Here is a 27543-nt window from a genome sequence, read left to right as displayed (position 1 = left end):
CCTCGTCCTTTCTCTCCGGCACGCTGACATCACCATCCGGGGACTCCGGGCCCTTCCCCAAAGTTAACCCTTTCCGCGGGGGGAGGGGGAGCGGGGCAGGGGGCGGGCCTCGGATCGCGAGGGAGGGAGGAGTGGAGGATGCAGGAAAGGATGCAGGAGTGGATGACGGAGGGATGCAGGCAGAGAGGATGGAGGGAAGGATGGAGAGAGAGAGATACGAAGGAGACAGATGGGGCAGAGACCGAGACACACAAAGAGAGGTGGAGACTGACATGGGGAGGGGGGACATGGAGACAGAGATGATGAGAAATGGGGACAGCCAGAGGCAGGGTCGAGGCAAGAGAACTAGATGGAGGAACCCTGAGACAGAGGCAGAAACGGGCAGAGGCAGAAGAGAACGAAGGAAGGAGAAGCAAGGATATGAAGAGATGGGGCAAGAGACGAAGAGAAAAGAGAGAGAGAGATGAGAAGAGACCTAGAGAAAAGAAGGGGGGGGGAGAAACAGAGACATAGAGAGACAGAGATGGGGAGAGAGATGGAGACAACCAGAGACAGGGTAGAGAGAGGCAAGAAAGCCAGATGGAGGAACCCTGATACAGAGGCAGAGATGGGCACAGAAGGAAGGAGAAGCAAGAGAAAAACAGAGACAGAGAAATGGGGAGAGAGTGGTAGAAAAGCAGAGATAGGGAACAGAAGTGGACAAGTCAGAGATAATGGAGAGACAGATGGGGAGAGAGATGAAGAGAATAAACAGACAGAGATGGGGAGAGACCTAGAGAAAATAAGAGGGGGAAAAGTCAAGTCAGAAATAGAGACATAGAGAGACAGATGGGGAGTGAGATGGAGAAAAATAGAAAAAGAGAAGAGAAAGATGAAACAAAGCAGGGAGATGGGGACAGAAGGAAGGAGAACAGGGAGAAAAGTAGGAGCGACAGAGGGGAAGAAACAATGAGGGAGAAAGGAAAACAGAGAGACAGGTAGGGGGAGAGATGAGGAAAATGGTCCAAGAGAGACAGAGAGATGGAGAGAAAGAGAGCTATGGAGAGCAACTGACAGGGAGAGGGGCAGACCGGCTATACTACTGAATGTTTTGATCAATGAATCAGTAGATGAACTCTGATTAAAAAGGGGGAAAATGTGGAACAGAGCTTCAAACTCTTACAGAATCCAGTCTTACTGGACCTATTGAAACTGGAGGGGCCCCTGGATCTATCGCTCTGAGAAAATCTTCAAACCATGAGCTGAAAATATGCCTTGAAGTAATCTTTAAACTAAACAACTGTTTAGCTAAACTAGTAAAGAATGTTTGCCATGCGCATTGCGCTCTTTTAAAGACTTAACTATATGAGATCCAACTGTCAATAGTAACTCTGAAGCATAGATGAAACGTTTAGGCGGTAGTGAGTCTAAGTCAATTGTGGTAAAAACAATATGGGTAGAGATAGTGAGAATGGTGACACAATGTGAGGAATGTAACCTATGTTGTTGAATCATACATGTTGAAACTGAAGAATGAGTGTATGTTCTGCTGTGTATATTTTCACCAAAACTAAAGTTAAAAAAAAAAGGAAGGCTGGGGGACCGCAAGAGGACCAGGGAAGATATGGACACGTGGAAGGACAGAGACAAGAAGGCAGAAAAAGAAGCGAGAGAAACAGAAGCAGAGACAGAGAGAAAGAATTTGGGAAATTACTGACCCAAGATTCATCTTGTTTCCCCAGGCCCCCGAAGGCACCCACCTGGGTCTCCTTGGACTTGGTTCCCATCAGGGCCCCAGATCCACCCACAGACCACAGTGCATCCTTGGATACCATCTTGGTTCCATACCTCCATTCAAGGTTCTCAATGCCCCAGAGAAACTTCCAGAATCCTCTGTGGTCCCCTGGTATTCTTCAGATTTATATATATTTCCTGTGCCCACCAAGGTCCCTGGGTGGCACAGTTTTCTCTTGGCTACTTGACAACTGAAAAGTTGGCAGTTTGAACCTACCCAGTGGTGCCATGAAAGAAAGGCCTGGTGATCTACTTCTGTAAAAATGACAGCCAAGAAAATCCTATGGAACTCAGTTCTACTCTGTAACACATGGGGGCACCATGAGTTGAAGCTGACTTGATGACGATGGGTCCCCTTAGATCTTCATTTGGGCCCCCATATGTGTATGTCCCTACTATAGGACATCCACAGACCTGTGCTCAGTCCATGGGTAAGCCACAAGCCACCATCAGATTATCACGTAATTCACCATTCTTCTATATTAGGTACTCAAAGGTATTAGGCAAAGTCTCTGGGTCATGCAACAGGTTAATGTGCTTGGCTGTTAACCAAAAGTTTGGAGGTTTGAGGCTACCCAGTGGTGCTTCAGAAGAAAGGCCTGGTGATCTGTTTCTGAAAGAATAGCCACTGAAAACCCTAAGGAGCACAGTCCTACCCTGACACACATGGGGTTGCCATGAGGTGGAATCAACTCAATGGCAACTGATTTTTTTTTTTAAATACCTTTACCAGTTGGTATTTGGAGTAAAAAAAAAAAAGTATTTAAAAAGGCAGTATTTAACAGTACCAGTATTTTACACAGATATACACACACACACCTGTATATAGGTATGGTAGGTTGAATCATGGCCCTCCCAAAGATGTACATGTCTTAATCCCCAGAACCCGTGAATATGTTACCTAACATGGCAAAAGGGATTTTGCATATGTGATTAAGTTAAGGATTTTGAGATGCAGAGATTATCCATGTGGCCCAATGTAATCACAAGTGTCCTTATAAGGGAAAGAGGGAGGCACGAGAGTCAGAGAAAGAGATGGGAGGACAGAAGAAGAGGTCAGAGTGATGAGCTTTGAAGATGGAGGAGGGGGCCATGAGTGAAGGAACACAAGTGGCCTCTAGAAGCTGGAAAAGGCAAGGAAGGCTCTCCCTAAAGTCTCCAGAAGGAATGAAATCCTGGTGACGTCTTAATTTAATTATGACCTCCAGAACCGTAAGATAATAAATGTGTTTTTTGTTTTTGTTTTACTCTTGTATATGTATATAACACAACATTTGCCACTTCAGTATTTTTCATGTGTACAATTTAGCGATACCAATTACATTAATCATGTTGTGCAACCATCACCAATAATTGTTGCCAAATTTTCCATCACCATAAACAGAAACCCACTGCTTCCTAAACAAAGACTCCAGCTTCCCCTCTCCTGCCTCTGGTAACCACTAATAAAACTTTGGTCTCCATGCATTTGCCTATTCTAGACATTTCATATAAATGAGATCATACAATATCTGTCCTTTTGTGATTGACTTATTTTGCTCAGCGTAATATTTTTGAGGTTCATTTACATTTAGTATGTATCAAGACTTCATTTCTCTTTATGGCTGAGTAATATTCCATTGTATCTATGTACCAGTAATGGATGTTGTTCTAAACCACTAAGCTTGTGATAAGGAGCCCTGGTGACGCAATGGCTAAGCTCTTGGCTACTAACCAAAGAGTTGGCAGTTAGAACCCACTAGCTGCTCCATGAAAGAAAGATGTGGCAGTCTGCCCTCATAAAGATTACCAAAAACCTATTGATGTTGAGTCGATTCCAACTCATAGCGACTGTGTAGGACAGAGTGGAACCAACCCATAGAGTTTCCAAGGCTGAAATCTTTACGGAAGCAGACTGCCATGTCTTTCTCCCATGGAGTGGCTGGTGGGTTCGAACCACCAACCTTTCAGTTAGCAGCCAGGTTAGCAGCTGAGCACGTAACCACAGCCTAGAAAACCCTATGGGGCAGTTCTACAGTGTCATATAGGGCCACTATGAGTTGGAATCATCTCAATAGCACACAACAACAAGCTTGTGTTAATTTGTTACAGCAGCAACAGGAAACTAATACAGATGGGATATGCATGGGCCTCCACCCAGGCACCTGTCAGACAACAATTTTCCACGGTGCCCCCATCTTTGCCCCCAAATATTGCCCCATACACCCTTCCCCTGGCACATGGCAACCCAATGCTCAAGACATTTGTGACGGTCAGACCCACTGATGTTGAGTTCAACCTTCTCCTAGCAGGGACAGCTCTCCTCTCAAGGACCAGGACTGGGATTTCTTTAAGCCCAGCTCTGACCAAACCCTTCCGCAGACCAGGCCCCACCACTACACTCACAGTACACTGGTGCACAGAGGCCTCGGACGCCCCAAACAACTTCACTCCCTTGGTTCTCTGAAGGAGTACCTGGGTGGTGCAAACGGTTAGCACTGGGCTATTAACCAAAAGTTTGGCGGTTGGAATCCACCCAGAGCTACCTTGCAAGAAAGGCATGGTGATTTGTTCCTGGAAAATCAGCCATTGAAAACTCTACGGAGCACAGTTCTACTCTGACACAGATGGGGTCCCCATGAGTTGCAATCAACTCGATGGCAACAGGTTTGCTTTTGTGGTTTTTGGTTCTCTTGAGTCTTGACTGAGGCTCTTGGGCAATTTGCTTGCTGGTTCCAGGCGTCAAGTATTCCCTCTCCTGGACTTGGCAGGACCCAGGGAAGAATCCATGAGGGAAAGGCTGGGCGATAAGAGGTCGACAGCCAGTAGTAAGGCAGCTCCATTTGACAAATGGGGAAACTGAGGCCCAAAGAGGTGCTGGCATAGATCTAAGGTTGCATAGGTTTAGATATTGGGTGTGGGATGTCAGGTGAGGCTGTGAATACCTAGAGTTCCGGAAAAAATTGTGTGCAGGGCCCAGGTGGGGAAACAACAGGACTTCGGAGGTGGCCTGGAAAGACGGCGGGGCCTAACGGGAGCGGCCGACGCGCAAGTAGGAGGCGGGGCTAGGGAAGAAGCGGGGGCCTAATACGGGGAGAAGGCCGAAAGACCTAGAACAGGGGCGGGGCCTGAAATGGCTGCGGGGCCAGGCAGAGAGGAAGGGGCAGAGTTTAAACCAGGGTGGGGACACGGGCGTAGGCAAGGTGCAGTCCAGATAGGGGGCGACGCGGGAGGGGTGGGACTTACGCCCCAGCAGCGGTAGAACTTGCAATTAGGATGAGGAGGCGGGGCTCGCTAAGGGGAGGGGCTTGTGCCGGGATGGGCGGGGCTTAGAACGCAGACGTAACCTATTTAAAGCGGGCGTGATCCTCGCCTGGTGGCGGGGCCTACGGCGGAGCGGGGCCTTGCCGGGAGGGGCCTTGGCAGAGCACATATCCGGTCAGGTGGGTAGGGCTTAGGGCCTACGGCCCCGAAGTTGGGTGGGGGCGCGGGGCACTTCCGTGTGAGACCTGTGTATTTCCGGCCAAGATGGCGGCGCCCAGCCGTGACAGGTGCGGGCCACTCTGACTTTAGCAGTGGCGGCGACTCGAAGCCCGGGGAGGTGAGATCTGTCCCGCTCCATCTCCCCAATTTGGAGATGGAGGAGGAGACTTGTCGTTAAGGAGACCAGAGAGAGGGCTTGATGCTATGGAGGCGAGGCAGCGGGGTTGCTAAGAGACGGGAATGAAAGCAGTGGAGATGGGGCAAGGGGCTTGTTGCCAGGGAGGGTGGGAGAGGCGTGTTGCTAGGGAGATAGGAGGGGCTTATGGCTTTGGGCAAGGGTCCTGTTGGTAGAAAGGAAGAAAATGGGGCTATGTTTAAGGGGCGTTTGGGCAGAGTGGTTTGGGATCACGAGGAGGCACCGAGCTCCCCTAAAACTCCGCCTTATCAGCAGACGTCCCAGGAGTCGACCGGTCAGGACGCCAGAGCTGCCTCAGCGGTGACACTCCTTCCCCAACACTTTCTTCCCTTCCTCTTCACAAGCGGCCCATGGCAGACCAACGCTCGGGGGGCAACCGTCTCCCCCTGGCGCTGCCCTCGGCCTCCCAGGGTTGCTCTACAGGGGCCGGAGGCTCCTCGGCGGGGACCTCAGGCAGTCCTCCGGCCTCTGGCAATCCTCCGCCCCCGCGCAACCTCCAGGGTCTGCTGCAGATGGCCATCACGGCAGGCTCTCAGGAGCCAGACTCCCCTCCAGAACCTATGAGCGAGGAGGTAAAGATGGGGGCCCTAGAAGCTGGGGTGAAGGGGCTGGGGACAGGGGTGTCTTGGAAAGTATGGTTTGCGGGAGCTAGAAATTGGGGTCTTCCTGGGTGAGGGGCTGGAGTCCAGGTGTGAAGGCATGGTAGGCTATAGTTGTGTTAACGGAGTTTTTTGCAGGCCGAAGATCAGATTTCATTAGTGTCAGGGGTTGAGGGACAGACACTGCTGCGAGGGTGCAGAATAGCGTGATGGTAAAAAGTAAAAAGCAAGGATTCTCTGGAGCCAGGCAGACCTGGATTCAACATTGCCTAGCTGTGTGACCTTCAGCACACTTAATTGTTCTGAGCCTCAAGTTCCTCATTTTTAAATTGATGATGATAGTAATAGAAATTATAAGATTACTTCATAGGGTAGTTCTAAGGTTCCAGTTTACTGGGGCTCCACACAGTGCCGGGAACACACACAGGGACCCTGAAGACAGCAGGGTGCGCTCACTAAGAGCACAGGCTCAAGAGACAGACTGCTGAGGTTCAACTTCAGCCTTTGCCGATTGCTAGCTATATGACCTTGGGCAAGTCACAATCCTTCTGAGCCTCAGTTTTCTCATCTGTGAAGTGAGGATAACAATAAAACTTAACCTCATAGGGTTGTTGTGAAGCTTAATGTTGTTAGGTGCCGCCAAGTCAATTTTTGACTCACTTCGATCCTGTGCAATGGAGTAGAACTGCCGCATAGGATTTTCTAGGCTGTAGTCTTTATGGGAGCAGATTGCCAGCTCTTTCTCCTGAGGAACCGCTGGGTGGGTTCATACTGCTGACCTTTTGGTTAGCAGTCAAGCGCTTAACCATTGCACCACCAGGGCTCCTTGTGAAGCTTAATAGCAGTATTTATTATAATATTTCATGAGATATTACTGTGTACTGAACATTGTGCTAAACTATTTACATATACCCATTGCTTTTGAGAGTATTCCAACTCATAATGACCCTATAGGACAGAGTAGAACTGTCCTATAGGGTTTCCAAGGCTGTAAATCTTTACAGAAGCGGACTGCCACATCTTTCTCCCTCGGAGTGGCTGCTGGGTTCAAACTGCTGACCTTTCCATTAGCAGCCGAGTGCTTAACCACTGTGCCACTGGGGCTCCTTACATGTAGGATATCATTTAACATTTATAGATACAGATACAGGCACAGAAAGATTAAGTGACCTGCCCAAATTTATCCAGGAGTTTGACTACAGAGCCGTCATATGAGTACTTAAAATAGGGCCTGGCAAAAGATTCCAGTGGTCAGTTCTTATTATTGTTAGTTGCTGTCAAGTTGACACCGACTTGTGGAGACCCCATGTTTGCAGAGTAGAACTGCTCCATAGGGCTTTTCAATGCTGTGACCTTTCAGCAGCAGATCACCAGGCGTGTCAAACTGCCAACCTTTAGACTGGTAGTCAAGTGCTTAACCGTTTGCACCACCCAGGGACTCCAGTCAGTTTTTAGCCTTCCTATTACTTGAACTAACAGCAATATTTGGTCCCTCGCTTATCCTTGAGTCTCTTTCTTTGTTTGACTTCTAGGGCAGCATAACATCCTGGTTTTCATCCTCCTTCTGTGTCTGCTTTGTTGGCTTATCCTCGTTCCCCAGCGTCTTAATGATGGCGTGCACCAGGACTTGGTCCTGTGGTCTCTTCTTTTTTAAATATTTTACTGTGTTTTTGATGAAGGTTGACACAGCAGTTTAGGTTTCCATTCAACAATTTCTACACAAATTATTCAGTCACATTGGTTACATTCTTTACAATGTGTGAACATTCTCATTATTTCCATTCTGGTTCTTCCATTTCCATTAATCTAGCTTTCCTGCCCCCTTACCTTCACATTTTTGTCTTAAAGTCACTGTTGACTGTTTGGTCTCATATAGATGATTTTTTTAAAGGACCATGGTACACACGGGATATTCTTTATTTTGTGAGCTAATCTGTTATTTAGCTACAAGGTGGCCTCAGGGACTAGTTTTGGTTCAAGGTTTGAAGAGTATCTCAGGGCAATAGTCTTGGGGAGTTCTCCAGTCTCAAGCCATCCAGTAAGTTTGTTTGTTTGTTTTTTAGGAATTTGAGGTTCTGTTCCACATTTTTCTCACATTCTATCAGGATCCATCTATTGTGGCCCTGATCAGAACAGTCGGTAGTGGTAGTTGGGCACCATCTAGTTCTTCTGGTCTCAGGGTAGATAAGGTCATGGTTTTTGTAGACTATTATTCCTGTGGACTAGTTTCTTCTTTGAGTCTTTGGTTTGCTTCTTTCTCTTTTGCCCCAGATGAGTAGAGACTATATCTTAGATGGTCGCTTGCATGCTTTTAAGACCCTCGGTTTCTTCTCTTACCTACACTCATTTCCATTGTGATCTCATGTTCTTTCAAGGCTTTCAAAACCAGCTATACCCTGATGATTCTCAAATTTATATCTCTAGACCAGTGGTTCTCCACCAGGGGCAGTTTTGCCCTCTCCCAGGGGACACTTGACAATATGTGAAACATTTTGGTCATCACAACTGGGGGAGAGGGTGCTGCTGGCATCTAGTGGGTAGAGGCCAGGAATGCTGCTCAGCATCCTGCAATGCACAGGACTGTCCTACCACAAAGAATTATGTAGCTCAAAGTATTAATAAAGCTGAGGTAGAGAAACCCTGATCTTGGCTGGACTTCATCCCTAAGCTTCAAGCCACCTACTAAGTGTTTCACTTTGCATGTATACTTATTGTTTTTTGCTGCCATTGAGTCAATTCTGACTCATAGCAACGCCATGTGACAGAGTAGAACTGCCCAATAGTGTTTTCTAGTCTGTAATCTTTGCAGAAGCAAATTGCCAGGTCTTTCTCCTGTGGAGCCGCTGGGTGGGTTCAAACTGCAAACCTCTCAGTTAGCAGCGAAGCACTTAACCATTGCACCTAGACACCTCTTATGTAACTCGTTCAGAAATGAGCTCCTAATCTCTCCTTTTCCCCCTTCAGATCTGCTTCTTCTGCCATTTTCCCCATCTCCTAGTTGCTCAGGACAAAAACCTTGGAGTTATCCTTAACTCCTCTCTGTCTCTCACACCTCAATCTGTCAGTAAATGGTATTGACTCTCCTTTCAAAGCAAGTCCAGGATCTGACCCTTTTTCCCACCCTAGTCCACACCACCTTATTTCTTACCTAGCATGCTACGGTAGCCTTCTAACAGGTCTCCCTGCTTCTGCCCTTCCCATGCCTCAGTCTCCTCTCAGCAGTGGCCAGAGGAATCCTATTAAAAACCTAAGTCAAACCTACCCTGAGACCAGAAGAACTAGATGGTGCCCAACTACCACTACCAACTATTCTGATCAGGGCCACAAAAGATGGACCCTGATAGAATGGGAGAAGAATGTGGAACAGAACCTCAATTTCCTAAAAACACACATACACACTCACACACACACACACTTACTGGACTGGCTGAGACTGGAGGACTCCCCAAGACTATTGGGTGAGATACTCTTTAAACCTTGAACTGAAACTAGCCCCTGAGGCCTCCTTATAGCTAAATAACGTATGGCTTACAAAGTAAAGAATATCCCCTGTGTGTACCATGGTCCAAACAGTCAACAATGACTTTAAGACAAAAATGAGAAGGTAAGGGGGCAGGTAAACAACCAGAATGGACATAATGAGAGTGTTCACACATTGTGAAGAACGTAACCAGTGTGACTGAACGATTTGTATAGAAATTGTTGAATGGGAACCTAAACTGTAGTGTAAACCATCACCAAAAACCCAAAATATTATTAAAAACAAATAAACAAAAAAAGACCTAAGTCAGATCCTGGCACTATGCCACCTAGAACCCGAAGTGGCTCCCCCATCTCACTCTCAGTGAAGTCCAAGGCCTCACAATGGTCCTGAAGACTCTCTGGGATCTGTACCCCATTACCTGTCTCCCCCATCCCCTTCTGTCTCCCTCCCCCTGGCTCACAGTGCTGCAGCAACATGGCCTCCTTGCTCTTCCCTTTACCTGAAACGTCCTCCCAGATATCTACATGGCTCTCTCTCCCCCTTCCTTCTTTACTCACATGTCACCTTGTCAGCTAGGGAGGTCTCTGCTGACCACTCCATTTAATTCTGCAACTCACGCTACCCAGCACTCCCAGTCTCCCTTCCCTGCTCAGTTTTCCCCCCATTCTATCACTGTGTTCTGGAGGCCTGATGGCACAGTGGTTAAGCACTTAAGTGCTTGGCTGCTGAGAGGTTGGTGGTTCGAACCTCCCCAGTGGCTCCATGGAAGAAAGGCCTGGCGATCTGCTTCCGTAAAGATTGTTGTTATTAGGTGTTACAGAATTGATTCTGACTCATAACAACCCTGTGTACAAAAGAATGAAATGCTGCCTGGTCCTGTGCCATCCTCACAATCGTTGCTGTGTTTGAATCGTTGCAGCCACTGTGTCAATCCACCACATTGAGGGTCTTGTTTTTCACTGACTCTCTACTTTATCAAGCATGATGTCCTTTTCCAGGGACTGGTCCCTTCTGCTAGCATGTCCAATGTACATGAAACGTAGTCTTACCATCCTCGCTTCTAAGAAGCATTCTGGCTGTACTTCTTTCAAGACAGATTACAGCTAAGAAAACCCTATGGCACACTTCTACTCTGTAACACCAAACTCATTGCTGTTAAGTTGATTCCGACTCAGCAACCGTACAGGACGGAGTAGAATTGCCCCATAGCGTTTCCAAGGCTATAATCTTTACAGAAGCAGACTGCTACATCTTTCTCCCGTGGAGTGGCTGGTTGGCTAGAACCGCTGACCTATCAGTTAGCAGTTGAGTGCTTAAGCACTGCACCACCAGGGCTCCTATACTCCATAACACACATGGGGTTGCTATGAGTTGGAATTGACTATGGCATACAGCAACAACAATCACTGTGTTGCACAGGACACATTTTGCCTATTTTGCTTACCATCTGCTCCTCTGCCAGAATGTGAGCCCCCAAGGGTAGGCACTTTCTTTGTGTCTCAAGGCTGCATCCCTGGTGTCTAGAATCTGTCGTGTAGTAAACACTTAGCAGATGTTTGTTGACTGAAGGGATTGTCAGCGCTGAGATGTTAGCTCTTATGATTAATGACTGTCATTCATTCATTCATTGTTAATAGTCCTTTGCCTTCCCCCCCCCCCACCCTCCTGGCCGCTCTGGCCCTCAGAGGCGGCAGTGGCTGCAGGAAGCCATGTCTGCTGCCTTCCGGGGCCAGCGGGAGGAGGTGGAGCAGATGAAGAGCTGCCTTCGTGTGCTGTCCCAGCCCACACCCCCCGCAGCTGGCGAGGCCGATCTGGCAGCTGACCAGCAAGAGCGCGAGGGGGCCTTGGAGCTGTTGGCTGACCTGTGTGAGAACATGGACAATGCTGCCGGTAAATCCCTGCGCCTTCTGCTCCCTGATCCTCTCTCCGCCCTGTGCCCTGCTGCAGGCCCTGTGCCCTGTCCACCCCCGGCTGCCTCCCTGGCCTCCCAGCCTCCAGCCTTTCCCCCATCCAGCCTATCTCTGACTTCCGTGTCCCACCTTGCTTATTCCTATCGCCATCCAGAGCAAGGCTCTCCTCTCACCCACACAGCCAACCCAGTGGCAGGTCCTGCCCAGTACCTCTCTGATACACCTCGAATCTGGTGATCTCTCTCCTTATACACTGCTGCTTCTGAGACCATGAGAGGGGGACTGTATTAGGTGGGGTGGTCAGAGAAGGCCTCCCTGAGGGACAGCATTCAATCTGAGATCTGAAGTGAGAGAGTGACCCATGGGATTATCTCTGGAAAAAGAATTCCAGGCATGGGAGGTTAGCATCATGGTTTCATGGGACATCCCAGTTAATTGGCCTAATGTATTTAGTGTTTCTGTTCTACCTCCTAGTTCATTGTTTAGGGCCTGGGGTCTTAAAACCTTGCAAGCGGCCATCCAAGGTATAACAATTGGTCTCTATTCACCTGGAGCGACAGAGGAAGAAGGAGAGTCAGGAATAGGAGGACGAAATGGAATGTGAGGCTAATTACCTCCATGGACAACTGCCTCCTTTGCCAAGAGACCAGAAGAACTGGATGGTACCCAGCTACTATTACTGAACATTTTGATCAAAGATTCTAGAGTGTAATCCTGATCAAAAGGGGGAAGATGCAGAACAGAATTTAAAATTCTCATGGAATCCAGATTCTCTGGAGCCATGGAGGCTTAATGGATCCCTGAAACTATTGCCCTGGGATTATCTTTAAACTTTAAACCAAAAATATCCCCTGAAGCCTTCTTAAAACCAAACAATAGTTTAGCTTAACTAGTAAAGAATGTCTGCCTGGATTGAGCGTTATGCTCCTGTAAGATCTATCTATATGGGATCAAATTGACAACAGCAACTCGAAAGATGAGATAGGAAGCTTAGAGGGCAGTGAATTTAGAGGGTGAGAATGGTTGCACAACTCGAAGAATGTATTCAATGTCACTGAGTTGTACCTGTAGAAACTATTGAATTGGTGTATGTTTTGCTGTGTATATTCTCAACAATAACAACAAAAATAAAATATGTGTGTGTGTGTATATGTATGTAAACAAAGGCAGTCCAGGCAGAGGGAGCAGCCAGCACAAAGGCGCTAAGGAACGCCATTAAGGCCAGCACGGCAGAGTGGAGGGAGTGAGGGGCAAGGTGGGAGGAAATGAAGCTGGAACCTCCTGGGCCTTCCAGGCCAAGGCAAGGCTATGGGTTTCATTCTAGGTACAGTGGAGCCACTTGAGGGTTTTGAGCAGACAAGTGATGAGACACCACTCGCATTTGTGGAGCAGTGCAGTACAGGAGCCCTGGTGGCACAGTGGTTAAACACTTGGCTGCTAATTGAAAGGTCGGTGGTTCAAACTCACCAACCACTCGTCAGGAGAAAGATACGGCAGTCAGCTTCCTTAAAGATCACAGCCTAGGAAACCTTATGGGGCAGTTCTACTCTGTTGTATAGGGTCACTGTGAATCAGAATCAACTCGATGGCAGTGGGTTTGGTTTGGTCTTGGGGCATCACTCCGTGGAAGCATTGTGAGCTTGGGCAAGTCCCTGAAGCCCCTCAAGCTGCAGGTTACCTCCTCTATACATGGGAACCATCAGCCCTCCGAGGCCATGAGGATGGGTGGAGACAGCCACATGTACTGCCATCAGCCCAACTCCAGGCACAGAGTGAACATGTGGTGCTTAGGAGGAGTGGCAGTTTAGTTTTGGACCACAATAAGTGTGGGAAACCAAAAAAAACACATTGCCACCGAATCGATTCTGACTCATGCTGACCCCATGTGTATCAGAGTTGCACTGTGCTCCATAGTATTTTCTTCTGTTAATTGTTGTGCTTTAAGTGAAAGTTAACAATTCAAGTTAGTCTCATACAAAAATTTATACCTGCATTGTTATGTGACCCTACTTGCTCTCCCTATACTGTGACAGCACACTCATCCTTTCCACCCTGGATTTCCCATGTCCATTCAACCAGCTCCTGACCCTCTCTGCCTTCTCATCTTGCCTCTGGACAGGAGCTGCCCATTTACTCTCATGTATCTACTTGAGCTAAGAAGCACATTCTTATCTTGAGTATCATTTTATGTTCCATAGTCCAGTCTAATCTTTGCCTGAAGAGTTGGCCTTGGGAATGGTCTTAGTTTTGGGCCAACACAGAGTCTGGGAGCCATGTTTTCCAAGGTCCCTCCAGTCTCTATTAAACCATTAAGTCTGGTCTTTTTACTAGAATTTGAGCCCAGCACCCCACTCTTCTCCTGCTCCATCAGGGACTCTGTTTGTTTTCTCCATCAGGGCGGTCATTGGTGGTAGCTGGGCACCATCTAGTTCTTCTAGTCTCAGGCTGATGAGGTCTCTTATCTGTGTGGCCCTTTGTATCTCTTGGGCTAATACTTTCCTTGTGTCTTTGGTGTTCTTCATTCTCCTTTGTTCCAGGTGGGTTGGGACTAGTTGATGCATCTTAGATGGCTGCTCACTAGCTTTTAAGACCCTAGACACCACTTACCAAAGTGAGATGCAGAACATTTTCTTAATAAACTTTGTTTTACCAATTGAACTAGATGTCCCCAGATCCATGGTCCCCAGATCCCCACCCCTGCTACTCTGTCCCTCGAAGTGTTTGGTTGTATTCAGAAAACTTCTTAGCTTTGGTTTAGTCCAGTTGTGCTGACTTCCCCTATAGTGTGTGCTGTTCTTCCCTTCACCTAAGGTAATTTCCGTAGTGTTTTCAATGGCTGATTTTTCAGAAGCAGATCACCAGGGTTTTCTTCCGAGGCACCTCTGGTTGAACTTGAACCTCCAACCTTTTGAGTAGCAGCCCTGCAGTGAAGAAGTTCCCTCCCCACTCAAGTGCCCACATGGTTGAGCTGCACCGGCCCTGCTGAGCCACCTGGCTGGGTGCTTCTAGCAGGTGGCCAGGCCCTGCCCCTTGAGTCTCACCCTGGCCTCTCTCTTCTTGTCTCTGTGGCACAGACTTCTGCCAGCTGTCGGGCATGCACCTGCTGGTGGGCCGGTACCTGGAGGCGGGCACTGCGGGGCTGCGGTGGCGGGCGGCGCAGCTGATCGGCACGTGCAGCCAGAATGTGGCAGCCATCCAGGAGCAGGTACTGGGGCTCGGGGCGCTACGCAAACTGCTGCGGCTGCTCGACCGCGATGCCTGCGACACAGTGCGAGTCAAGGCCCTCTTCGCCATTTCCTGTGAGTCCCTGGGGTGGCTGTGGGCGGGGGTGTGTGGCCTGATTGGGGTGAAGCCCTGCTGGAAAACACCTGTTGACATCGAGTCAATTATGAGTCACGGCAACCCCACGTGACAAAGTAGTACTGCCCCACAGAGTTTCCAAGGCTGTAATCTTTACGAGAGCCCAGTGACAGGCGTTTTCTCCCAGGGAGTGGCTGGTGGGTTTGAACCACCGACCTTTCAATTAGCAGCTGAGCGCTTAACCACTGTGGCACCAGGGTTCCTTTAGGGTCAGGGAGAGGGCCCCAATTACTTGTTGGGATTCCATGCCAGGGGCTGGGAACAGAGCAGTGAGTATACCAAACCCTCTGCTAGTCAAAGGACAGAGAACTACATGATAACATCAGTAGTAATTAGTAGTAGTGAAAGGAGCCCTGGTGGCACAATGGTTAAACACTTGGCTGCTAACTGAAAGGTGGGTGGTTTGATCCCACCCAGTGGCTCTTTTCTCTAGGAGAAAAGACCTGGTGGTCTGCTCCTGTAAAGAGTACAACTTAGAAAACCCTATGGGGCAGTTCTACTCTGTCATGTGGGGTTGCTATGAGTCGGAATCAACTTGACGGCATCCGACAACATCAAAAGTAGTACTGGCTAGCGCAAACAGTTAAGCACTCAGCTGCTTACCTAAAGGTCAGCAGTTCGAATTCACTCAGAGGCAGCTCAGAAGAAAGGCCTGGTGATCTACTTCCAAAAAGTCAGCCATTGAGAACTCCATGGAGCACTTTTCTACTCTGCCACACATGAGGTCACCATGAGTCAGAGTCAACTCAACAGCAACTGGTTTGGTTTTTGGTTAGTACTGGTAGAAAGTGGGGAGTGAGGGTTTCTTTTTAGGGTGATGAAAATTTTCTAAAATTGATTGTGGTGATGGTTGCACAGCTCTGTAAATTATACCAAAAACCACTTAGTTGTACACTTTAAAGGTGATGAATTTTGTGGCATGTGAATTCTATCTCAGTGAAAAAGAGAGCACTTGCAAAGCGTGGTCACACAGAAGATGATGATGAAGATGATGAGGGTGATTTCTTCAGAAGAATGTCAAACAAAAGGGGGGAAATGCTCAAGAGAGTTTCAAATTCTCACGGAATCCAGACTTTCTGGAGCCACGGAGGCTGGATGAGTCCCGAGACTATTGCCCTGAAAAAATCTTTAAATCTTAATCCTTAAGCCAAAAGTATCCCCTAAAGCCTTCTTTAAACCAAACAATAGTTTAGCTTAATTAGTAAAGAATGTCTGCCTTGAGCATTGCCCTCTTTTAAGAAATATCTATATGAGATCAAAGGAGCCCTGGTGGCACGATGGTTAAATGCTGGGCTGCTAACTGAAAGTTGTGGGCAGTTCAAACCCACCAGCTGCTCCCTGGGAGAAAAGACCTGGCAATCTGCTTCCATAAAGATTACAGCCTTGGAAACCCTTTGGGACAGTTCTACTCTTGTCCTGTAGGGTCATCATGAGTTGGAATCAACAGCAACGGGTTTGGGAGCCCTGGTTGCGCCGTGGTTAAGCAGTTGGTTGCTAAACAAAAGGTAGGCTGTTCAGACCCCAGCCACTCTGCAGAAGAAAGATGTGGCAGTCTGCTTCCATAAAGATTACAGACTTGGAAGCCCTGTGGGGCAGACTCCTACTCTATAGGGTCATTATGAGTCAGACACGACTCGATGGCAATGGCAATTGACAACAGCAACTCAAGAGATTAGACAGGAACCTTAGGGGACAGTGAGTTTATGTTAACAGGGGAGGAACAATTCAGAAAAGGAGGGTGAGAATGGTTGCACAACTCTAAGAATGTAGTTAATATCACTGAATTGTACACGTAGAAATTGTTGAATGGGTGTATGTTCTGCCGTGTATCTTAACAACAACAACAAATTATTTAAAAAGAAAACAAAAGATGATGGAGATGATGGTGGTGGAGGTGGTGACCCCGAGGTCCCCTCTTCCTCTCTTTGCCACCCTCCCAGGCCTGGTCCGGGAGCAGGAGGCAGGGCTGCTGCAGTTCCTACGCTTGGATGGCTTCTCGGTGCTGATGCGGGCCATGCAGCAGCAGGTGCAGAAGCTCAAGGTCAAGTCGGCGTTCCTGCTGCAGAACCTGCTGGTGGGCCACCCCGAGCACAAAGGTGGGGCAACCAGGGCCCATGAGGGGCAGCAGAGGGCTGGAGGGGAAGGAGGAGGCCAGGGTGGCAGGCAGGTGGTACGGGTTGGTGCCCTGACCCTCTGAGCCCCACCCCCAGGGACCTTGTGCTCCATGGGGATGGTCCAGCAGCTGGTGGCCCTCATCCGGACAGAACACAGCCCCTTCCACGAGCATGTGCTCGGAGCCCTCTGCAGGTGCGCCAGGGCCCTGGGGAACAGGGCGGGGGGTGCCCACCTCTCCTGGGGCTGTGTGCCTGGGTGCCCTGAGGTGGGAGCAGCTCAGGAGGAATCTGGGACCTTCCCGAGGGAAGGTGAGGGGCTTAGGGTCCTGGAATCATGGTACCATCCCCTTATGAGCCTCCGTTTACTCATCTGTAGGGGAGTGGCTCAAACAGTTAAGCGCTGAACTACTAACCGAAAAGTTGGCAGTTCAAACCCACCCAGAGGTGCCTCAGAAGAAAGGCCTGGCAGTCTACTTCCAAAAGGTCCCAGCCTTGAAAACCTTATGGAGGACAGTTCTACTCTGCACACATGGGGTCGCCATGAGTTGGAACTGACTCACCGACAACTAACAACAGCAAGGGGCTGATAACAGCAGCCTAGGGGGCGGGGGAGCAGGTGAGAGGCTGTCTCTTACCCCCTGCCCCACACGTACGCTGTGAGTGCCTTACCCCATTGCTGTTGATTCCAACTTACAGCGATCCTATAGGACAGAGTAGAACTGCCCCATAGCTTTCTAAGGCTGTAAATCTCCAAGGAAGCAGACTGCCACATCTTTCTCCTGGAGCGGCTGGTGGGTTCAAACTGCCAACCTTTCGGTTAGCAGCTGAGCAGTTAACCACTGCATCACTAGGGCTTACAAGTGCCTTAGTGTCTCTAAATGAACAACAGTATGAAGCAGCCGAGAGGGGTTTACAGCTGTCACTGTGCTCTGCTTTGTGTGCGTCTCACCATAATCCCTGGGCTGAGGGGATTTTGAGGTTCCTTTTGTAGGTCAGGTGGGTCCCTGGATAGTGCAAACAGTTAACATGCTCAGCTGCTGACCCAAAGGTTGGAGGGTCAAGTCCACCCAGAGGCACCTCAGAAGAAAGACCTGGCAATCTGCTTCTGAAAGGTCACCGCCATTGAAAACCCTGTGGAGCACAGTTCTTCTCTGACACACATGAGGTTGCCATGAGTTGGAGTCAACTTAATGATAACTGGTTTGGATTTTGGGGGGGGATTTGGGCCAGAGTCCCCAGGTGTTGTGAACAGTTAAGTGCTCAGCTGCTTACTGAAAGGCTGGCAGTTCAAGTCCACCCAGAGGTGCCTTGGAAGAAAGGCCTGGTGATCTACTTTAGAAAAATCAGTCACTGAAAACCCTAAGGAGCACAGTTCTACTCTGACACACATAGGGCCACCACGAGTCAGAGTCTAGTTGACAGCAACTAGTTTTGGTTTGGTTTGCAGGAGGGGAAACTGAGGCCCAGCATGGGGAAGTGGCTTGCTGAGGCTCCCAAGGTAGCAGGGAGCAGGCAGTGAGAGCCCAGCCAGGTCTGTCTGGCTTCAGGGCCTGTGCAGAGGAGGGCTGAGGGCTTCCCCTTGTCCCCCCAGCCTGGTGACGGACTTCCCCCAGGGCGTGCGGGAGTGCCGGGAACCGCAGCTTGGCCTGGAGGAGCTGTTACGCCACCGCTGCCAGCTGCTGCAGCAGCAGCATGAGGAGTACCAGGTATGGGTGGAGGAGAGCGGGTGGAGCTGTCGGGTGCAGGGTCTGGCCTCTGCTCAGGGCTCCTTTCCTTGCCCCCCCATCCAGGAGGAGCTGGAGTTCTGTGAAAAGCTGCTACAGACCTGTTTCTCCACCCCCACGGATGACAGCATGGACCGGTGAAGCTAGGGTGGCTCCTTGCCCCCTTCTCCGTGGGAACCCTGGGCCGCCAGCCTCCCTCCCCACCCACAGATCCCTCTCCTGAGGGAGGGCAGGGCTTTGCTGGGGCCTGGGTCCAGGGTGCCAGCCCATCTTTGCTCAGCTCCCTGGAGGGGGTGCTGAGAAAGGCAATGGCCCACACTACTCTTCCAATAAAGGTGTTTCTCTTGCTCCTTCACTGCCACCTTTATTGCCTTTTCTGGAGGGTGTGTGGGGCGAGGGTGGCGGGAGTTGAGGGGATGATCTTGAGGGACTTCGGAGAGCCCCTGAGAGGAAGGCAGCTGGCGGGGACTTGGGCAGAATGAAAGTGTTACACTTTGTGATCCACGGAGCCATTGTCTCATCTTCCCAACCTCGGTGAGAGGAAGCATAGTGGACATCTGCCCTCCTAATGGCCATCCAAACAAAAAAAAACCCAAACCTGTTGCTCGCCATTCGATTCTGACTCATAGTGACCCTATAGGACAAATTAGAATTGCCCCATAGGGTTTCCCAGGCTGTACATCTTTATGGGAGCAGACTGCCACATCTTTCTCCTACAGAGTAGCTGGTGGGTTCCAAGGGCTGACCTTTCAGTTAGCAGTCCAGCATGTAACCACTGTGCACCAGTGTTTCTCTTTTGGCTAGTAATTGAGTACTTAACTGCCCCACCCAGGGAGCCATTTTCAACTCCTAGTAGCAGGCAATCCTTGGAGCTCCTTACCTTCCGGATTACTGTGTCCACTGACTTCAGATAGTATCTGTCTTCCCCGTGTCTGTTTGCTTCTGTATCTAATCTGCTCTTTTATATCTCAAAAGTGATTAGGGTTTAAGATACACCCAGCATCTCTGAATTCTCTTACATTTGAGGGGTTCCCCTCATTAAAAAACCAGTTGCTGACGAGTTGATTCCAACTCACGGCAACCCCATGTGTATCAGAGTAGAATTGTGCCCCACAAGGTTTTCAATGGCTGATTTTTTGGAAGTAGAGCCCCAGACCTTACTTTTGGGGTGCATCTGGGTGGATTGAACCACCCATCTTTTGGTTAACAGCAAGTGCATTAACTGTTTGCGCCACCCAGAGACTCCCATTAGAGGTCCACACCTCCTTAAAATAGACATTTTCTTTCCTAGTATCCCTTGTGGTAGGGCACAGTCATACGACCTTAACTCCACCAATCAGAACGCTCCATGCAGGTCTGGCTTGAGGAGCTTTTGACCGAGGAGGCTACGGTACCCAGAATGCATTCTGGTGAGGGCGGGAGCAGATGCATCTGGTTTTGGTTGGGGTGGTATAGGGGTTCCGGCAGGAGTGTCCATGCCTGGTGCCCCTGGGGCAGGCCTGTGGATGGATGTGGCCATTGTTCCAGATGCAAAGCACCAACTGATTCTCCAGCCTTCTCAGAGATTGGGGGAAGTGGGGGTTAGTGGGCTGCCTCACCTCCTTTAGTCAATTCCTATTCTATTTAGTGAAAGTAGGTTTCTGTTGCTGGCAACCTAGAGCCCCGACGCTGTTTTTAAGGTAAATCCTTGGCAAGGTTCACAGCTGGTTAAGTGGTTGAGGCAGGATTCAAACTGAAGTCTAACTCCAAAGCAGTGCTCCTTCCTTATATCCTGGTTGCCTAGCCCCATTTGATGGCCAGATGAATTTCTCTCATGTGGGGCTTACTCATCATCTTGGGATTTTACATGGCTCAGTTATTTCCACTCATCCTTTGTCCCTTGGTGGTTTAAACGGTTAATGTGCTCGGCTGCTAACTGAAAGGTTGGTGGTTTGAGTCCACCCAGAGGCTCCGGGAAGAAAGGCCTGGTGACCTACTTCCAAGAAATCAAACAATAAAAACCCTATGGAGCACAGTTCTACTCTGGTACACAGAGTCTCCATAAGTTGGAGTTGACCGAACAGCAACTGTTTTTTTCCCCAAAATTCAGGATTAGTCAAGAGGTGGCTGCAGGATCTAAGACTTGAAGAGCAAATTGCACCTTTATCACAGAGCCAATTAGAGAAAGTGGCTTTAGACCTTGGCCAAGTGGTTTTGCTGCTACTTCATCTGGACATTATGCAGACTTACCCATCTGGTCTCAGGAAACACTGGGTGTCTCAGTTAACCTAGTGCTGCTATAACAGAAATACTACAAGTGAATGGCTTTAACAAAGAGAAACTTATTCTTTCACAGGCTAGGAGGCTAGAAGTCTGAATTCAGGGTGGCAGCTCCAGGAGAAGGCTTTATGTCTGTCGGCTCTGGGGGAAGGTCCTTGTCATCAATCTTCCCCTGATCTAGGAGCTTCTCAGTGCAGGGACCTCAGGTCCAAAGGATGCGCTCCCCTCGTGGTCCTTCATTCTTGGTGGTAGGAGGTCCCTCTCCTTTCTGCTTGCTTCTCTCTTTTATATCTCAGAAGAGATTTACTCAAGATGTAACCTAATCCTGTAGGTTGAGTTCTGCCTCATTAACATAATTGACTCTAATTATGCCTTATTAACATAATTGACTCTAATTCTGCCTCATTAACATCATAGAGGTTAGGATTTACAACACATAGGATAATCCCATCAGATCACAAAATGGAGGACAACCACACAATCCTGGGAATCATGGCCTAGTCAAGTTGACACAAATTTTGGGGGGACACAATTCAATCCATGACATTGGGCAAACCCAGCCTCCTCCTCTGTGGTGGCACAGAGCAGGCTGTGGCCAGGCTGGCTTCAAGAGGAAGGAAAGCTGGAGGACTGAGTCTCTGTCCCTGTCCAATCAGGTATGTCATTCCTTCACCCCTAGAGGGGCTGTAAAGTTCCTTCACACAGAAACATGAACAGTAGGGAATGAGTGTTCCCACCAAACACTTTAAAAGCCCCTTCATTCTAACACAAGGAGCCCTGGTGATGCAGTGTTTAAGTGCTCGGCTGCTAACCGAATGGTCGGGTGGTTCAAACTTACCAGCTGCTCTGTGGGAGAAAGATGTGGCAGTCTGTTTCTATAAAGATTACAGCCTTGGAAACCCTATGGGGCAGTTCTATTCTGTCATTTAGGGTCACTATGAGTCAGAATCAACTCTGACGGCAACAAGTTCATTCTAATATAAATAACAGCATCATCTATCTGGGAATTCTGACAGGATTGAAGCCCAGGTTTCAGTCTTTAAAGACCCTGGAGTTTCCCAGGTTCTTGCAGATTGGCTTCCGCAGCTTCTCAGGTTCCATTTGGTGGTTGAATATGGCCAACCCCCATCCCTCAGTTCCTGAGCCTATGTGTTCAACAGTGGGCAACTATGAAATCATATTGTAGGGGAAGACAAGGAAGCAAAATCATGGGGAAAGACAAAAAGAACCCAACACAGAAGAAAAGATAACTCAAGGAACAGAAGGAATTGCCTCACAATTGCTTCAAACTGTATAACAATAAGAACATGGATTGAGATTGCAAAAATGTGATTAAAGAAAAAATGAGAAGGGAATGTTGGCAAGCCTAAGGAAACAAATCAGAATGTGGAAAATTAGGGTGAGCAAATATTTGCTTCCTCCTATTCCACCTCCATGAGAGAAGTACACTTTCCCCTCCCACCTCTAGACTTCGGGCTTGGCCACGTGATTTGCTTTGACTAAGTGGACAGTGACAGATGTGAGGCAAACAAAGACTTCAAATGTGCTTCCACAGTTGGGTTTCATCTCTTGTGCTCCTGCCTTTCCCGTGTAGCCCATTAGTCCCATGTGTGAACAGGATCATGCCACTGAGGTTGCAGCTGACATGCAGCAATAGCTAACTGATACAAGGACCAAACAACATCATGTGCAGCAAACACACTAGAAATAGCTAGGACCAGAAGAGATGTGGCTGAAAAATCAAATTACTGACATGTGGTAATCAATCATAGCCAATGCAGGGGAAAAGACAAAGATTAAAGCAATTAGAGAGAAGCTCGTTCATGGATGTGAGGGGGCAGTGGTGGTTCAATAGTAGAATTCTTGCCTTCCATGCAGGAGACCTGAGATTGATCCTTGGCCAAAGCAACTCAGGCGCAGCCACCACCTGTCTGTCAGTGGAGGCCTACGTGTTGCTATGATGCTGAACAGGTTTCAGCAGAGCTTCCAGACTAAGACAGACTAGGAAGAAAGGCCTGGCAATGTATGTCTGAAAATCAATCAGTGAAAGCCCTATGGATCACAACAGTTTGATCTCATTGTGCATGGGGTCACCACGAACTGGGGGCCAGCTCCAGGGCAGCTAACGACAACAATGGACATGAAAGGCAAATACATGATTGGCACCCTTGAAGTAGAGAACAAACAAATAAAACAGAAAACTGTACTCAAGTATATAATTCAATAAAATTTCCCTGAAATGAAAAAGGTAAATAAGCAGATTAAACAAATAAAATAGGTCATTACACAAATCATCAGATCCTACAGCGGGCCTGTAAAATGGGCAGTGTGGGGCTAATAACCTCTATTAAAACCCATTGCCTTCGATTCCAACTCAACCTCTATTAAAGTTGGGGAAAGGAGCCCTGGTGGTACAATGGTTAAGCACTCAGCTTCTAACCTAAAGTTTGGCAATTTGAACCCACCTAGTGGCTCTGTGGGAGAAAGACGTGGTGATCTGCTCCCCTAAAGATTATAGCCTAGACAAGAAAAAGAAATAAAGGGCATCCAAATTGATAATGGAGAAGTAAAACTGTCCCTAATTGCAGATGATATAATACTATACATAGAAAACCCAAAAGACTCCACAAGAAAACTACTGGAAGTAATAGAAGGATTTAGCAGAGTAGCAGGATATAAGAGAAACATATAAAAATCAGTTGGATTCCCATACACCAATAAGGAGAACTACAAAAAGGAAATCAGGAAAGCAATGCCATTTATAACAGCCCCTAAAAAAATAAGATACTTGGGAATAAATCTAACCAGGGATGTAAAAGACCTATACAAAGAAAACTACAAAACACTACTGCAAGAAACCAAAAGAAAACCACATAAATGGAAAAATATACCATGCTCATGGATAGGTAGACTCAATATTGTGAAAATGTCAATTCTATCCAAAGCAATCTACAAATACAATGCAATCACGATTCAAATACCAATAGCATTCTTTAAAGAGATGGAAAAGCTAATCTTTAACTTTATATGGAAAGGGAAGAGGCCTTGAATAAGTAAAGCACTATGGAAGAAGAAGAATAAAGCAGGAGGACTCGCACTACCTGATCTCAGAACCTATTATACAGCTATGGCAGTCAAAACAGCCTGGTACTGGTACAATGACAGATACATTGACCAATGGAACAGAATTGAGAACCCAGATGTAAATCCATCCACCTACAGTCACCTAATCTTCAACAACGGCCCAAAGCCCATCCAATGGGGAAAAGACAGTCTTTTTAACAAATGGTGCTGGCAAAACTGGATGTCCATCTGCAAAAAAATGAAACAGGACCCATACTTCACACCATACACCAAAACTAATTCAAAATGGATCAAAGGCCTAAATGTAAAACCAAAAGCTATAAAGATCATAGAAGAAAAAAATAGGATCAACGTTAGAGGCCCTAATACATGGCATCAACAGGATAAAAACCATAACTACTGTCATGGATTGAATTATGTCTCCCCAAAAATGTGTGTATCAATCTGGCTGGGCCACAATTCCCAGAATTGTGTGGTTGTCCTCTACTTTGTGATTGTAATTTTATGTTACAGAAGGATTAGGGTGGGATTGTAACACCCTTACTAAGGTCACACCCCTGATCCAATGTAAACGGAGTTTCCCTGGGGTGTGGCTGCACCACCTTTTATCTTACAAGAGATAAAAGGAAAGGGAAGCAAGCAGAGAATGGGGGACCTCATACCACCAAGAAAGGAGTGCTGGGATCAGAGCGCATCCTTTGGACCTGAGGTTCCTGCGCTGAGATGCTCCCAGACCAAGGCAAGACTGATGCCAAGGACCTTTCTCCAGAGCCAACAGAGAGAGAAAGCCTTCCCCTGGAAATGATGCCTTGAATTTGGACTTGTAGCCTAATAGACAGTGAGAGAATAAATTTGTCTTTGTTAAAAGCCATCCACTTGTGGTATTTCTGTTATAGCAGCACTAGATGACTAAGACAATTAAAAACACACATACTCCAGAAGATAAGCTAGATAACTGGGATCTTCTAAAAATTAAACAATGCTCATCAAAAGACTTCACCAAAAGAGTAAAAAGAGAACCTACAGACTGGGAAAAAAAAATTTGGCTATGACCAATCCGAAAAAGGTCTAATTTCTAAAATCTACAAGAAAATCCAACACCTCTACAACAAAAAGACAAATAATTCAATTAAAAAACGGGCAAAGGAAATGAACAGACACTTCATCAAAGAAGACATTCAAGTGGCTAACACACATGTGAGGAAATGCTTGTGATCACTAGCCATTAGAGAAATGCAAATCAAAACCACAATGAGATACCATCTCACCCCGACATTACTGGCACAAATCAAAAAAAAAAAAAAACCAGAAAATAACAAAAGTTGGAGAGGCTTCGGGGAGATTGAACTCTTATGCACTGCTGGTGGGAATGCAAAATGGTACAACCATTTTGGGAAACGTTATGGAGCGTCCTTAAAAAGCTAGAAATAGAAATACCATATGATCCAGCAATCCCACTCCTAGGAATATATCCTAGAGAAGTAAGAGCCGTCACACAAATAGACATATGCACACCCATGTTCATTGCAGCATTGTTCACAATAGCAAAAAGGTGGAAACAACCTACAAGACCATCAACAGATGAATGGATAAACAAACTATTGTACATACACACAATGAAGTATTACACAACGATAAAGAACAAGATGAACCTGTGAAGTATCTCACAACATGGATGAATCTGGAGGGCATTATGCTGTGAAATAAATCAATCACAAAAGGACAAATATTGTATGAGACCACTACTATAAAAACTCATGAAAAGGTTTACACACAAGAAGAAACAATCTTTGATGATTATGAGAGAGGGGAGGGGTGGGGATGGAAAAACACTAAATAGACAATAGATAAGTAGTAACTCTGGTGAAGTGTAAGACAGTACACAATACTGGGGAAGCACAACTTGTCCAAAGCAAGGTCATGGAAGGTCATGGAAGCTCCGTAGACACATCCAAACTCCCTGAGGGACCAAATTACTGGGCTGAGGGCTGGGGACCATGGTCTTGGGGGACATCTAGCTTAACCTGGCATAGCATAGTATATAAAGAAAATGTTCTACATTCTACTTTGGTGAGTAGTGTCAAGGGTCTTAAAAGCTTGTGAGCGGCTATCTAAGATACTCCATTGGTCTCACCCTGTCTGGAGCTAGGGGGAATGAAGAAAACCAAAGACATAAGGGAAAGATCAGTCCAAATGACTAATGGACTACGAGTACTACAGCCTCCATCAGACTGAATCCAGTACAACTAGATCGTGCCCGGCTACCACCACTGACTGCTGTGACAGGGAACACAAGAGAGGGTCCCTGACAGAGCTGGAGAAAAATGTAGAACAAAATTCTATCTCACACACACAAAAAGACCAGACTTACCGGTCTGACAGAGACTGGAGAAACCCTTAGAGTATGGCCCCCGGACACCCTGTTAGCTCAGTAATGAAGTCAGTCACTCCTGAGGTTCACCCTCCAGCCAAAGATTAGACAGGCCCATAAAACAAAATGAGACTAAATAGGCACACCAGCCCAGGGGCAAGGACTAGAAAGCAGGAGGGGACAGGAAAGCTGGTAATAGGGAATCCAAGGTCAAGAAAGGGAGAGTGTTGACATGTCGTGGGGTTGGCAACCAATGTCACAAAACAATATGTGTACTAATTGTTTAATGAGAAGCTGGCTTGTTCTGTAAACCTTCATCTAAAGTACAATTAAAAAAAAATAAATTACAGCCTAGAAAACTCTATTGGGCAGTACTACTCTGTCTCACGGGGGCCGCACTAAGTCGTTATCTACTTGAGGGCACCTAACAACAAGAATGTTGGGGAAACTAAAGCTGAGTCAGATGGGTCTTAAAGAATACTGAGAAGTTCTACAGACTTAATGGTCTGAGACCGGAGGAACCCCGGAAGACATGGCCCCCAGACTCTCTGTTAACCCAGAACTAAAACCATTCCTGAAGCAAACTCTTCAGACAAATGATTGATTGGACTGTAAGACATAAAATGATACTCGTGAAGAGTGTGCTTCTTAGTTCAAGCAGATATACAAGACTAAATGAGCAGCTCCTGTCCAGAGGCAAGATGGAGAAGGCAGAAAGGGATAGAAGCTGGTTGAACGGACAAGGGAAATCCGAGGTGGACAGAGGAGTGTGCTGTTACATTAGTAACTAGGGTCGCATAACAATGTGTGTATAAATTTTTCTATGAGGAACTAACTTGAGCTGTAAACTTTCACCTAGAGCACACACACACACACACACACACACACACACACACGAATACTGACAAGGCCTAGAAAAACCCTTCGTATTAATGTTAGAGAAGGCTTTGTGCAGCAAGTAGGAACAGAGAATGAGTGAAGTCAGACACAGAGAACGTGTAGAGAGAGAAACAAACAAAAAACCAAACCTGCTGCCTCCAGTCGATTCAGACTCATAGGGACCCTACAGAGAGAGAAAAGGGTGGGGTCAAACCACCTCTCTTTGGTTGGAGAGAAAGGCCAGGCTGCTTCCAAGACGGAAAGCCTGGGATGGATTTCCCAGCAGCGCGACCCTAGAGCCACAGCTGGAATATGGTTGGAGGAGATC

At 47.5% G+C, this 27543-nt stretch overlaps 1 protein-coding gene across 2 annotated transcripts; it reads left to right on the top strand.

Annotated features, from left to right (window-relative positions):
* Positions 1–5161: 5161 nt before the first annotated feature.
* On the top strand, positions 5162–18930 carry HSPBP1 (HSPA (Hsp70) binding protein 1). Of its 2 annotated transcripts, none has more exons than XM_023736375.1 (8): positions 5162–5195; positions 5687–6003; positions 11200–11404; positions 14499–14723; positions 16725–16880; positions 16995–17091; positions 18490–18604; positions 18689–18930. In XM_023736375.1, the coding sequence occupies exons 2-8, from the start codon at positions 5782–5784 to the stop codon at positions 18761–18763; spliced, it is 1095 nt and encodes a 364-aa protein (XP_023592143.1). In that variant the 5' UTR covers positions 5162–5195; positions 5687–5781; the 3' UTR covers positions 18764–18930. The 2 variants fall into 2 exon arrangements, with proteins under 2 accessions (XP_023592143.1, XP_004381815.1); XM_004381758.2 differs by lacking the exon at positions 5162–5195 and adding an exon at positions 5216–5353.
* Positions 18931–27543: the final 8613 nt, after the last annotated feature.

Source organism: Trichechus manatus, unplaced genomic scaffold (assembly GCF_000243295.1).
Source record: "Trichechus manatus latirostris isolate Lorelei unplaced genomic scaffold, TriManLat1.0 scaffold00087, whole genome shotgun sequence".
NCBI classification, from domain to species: Eukaryota; Metazoa; Chordata; class Mammalia; order Sirenia; family Trichechidae; genus Trichechus; species Trichechus manatus.
Note: the sequence above shows the minus strand (reverse complement) of the source record. Positions and strands in the feature narration are given on the sequence as shown.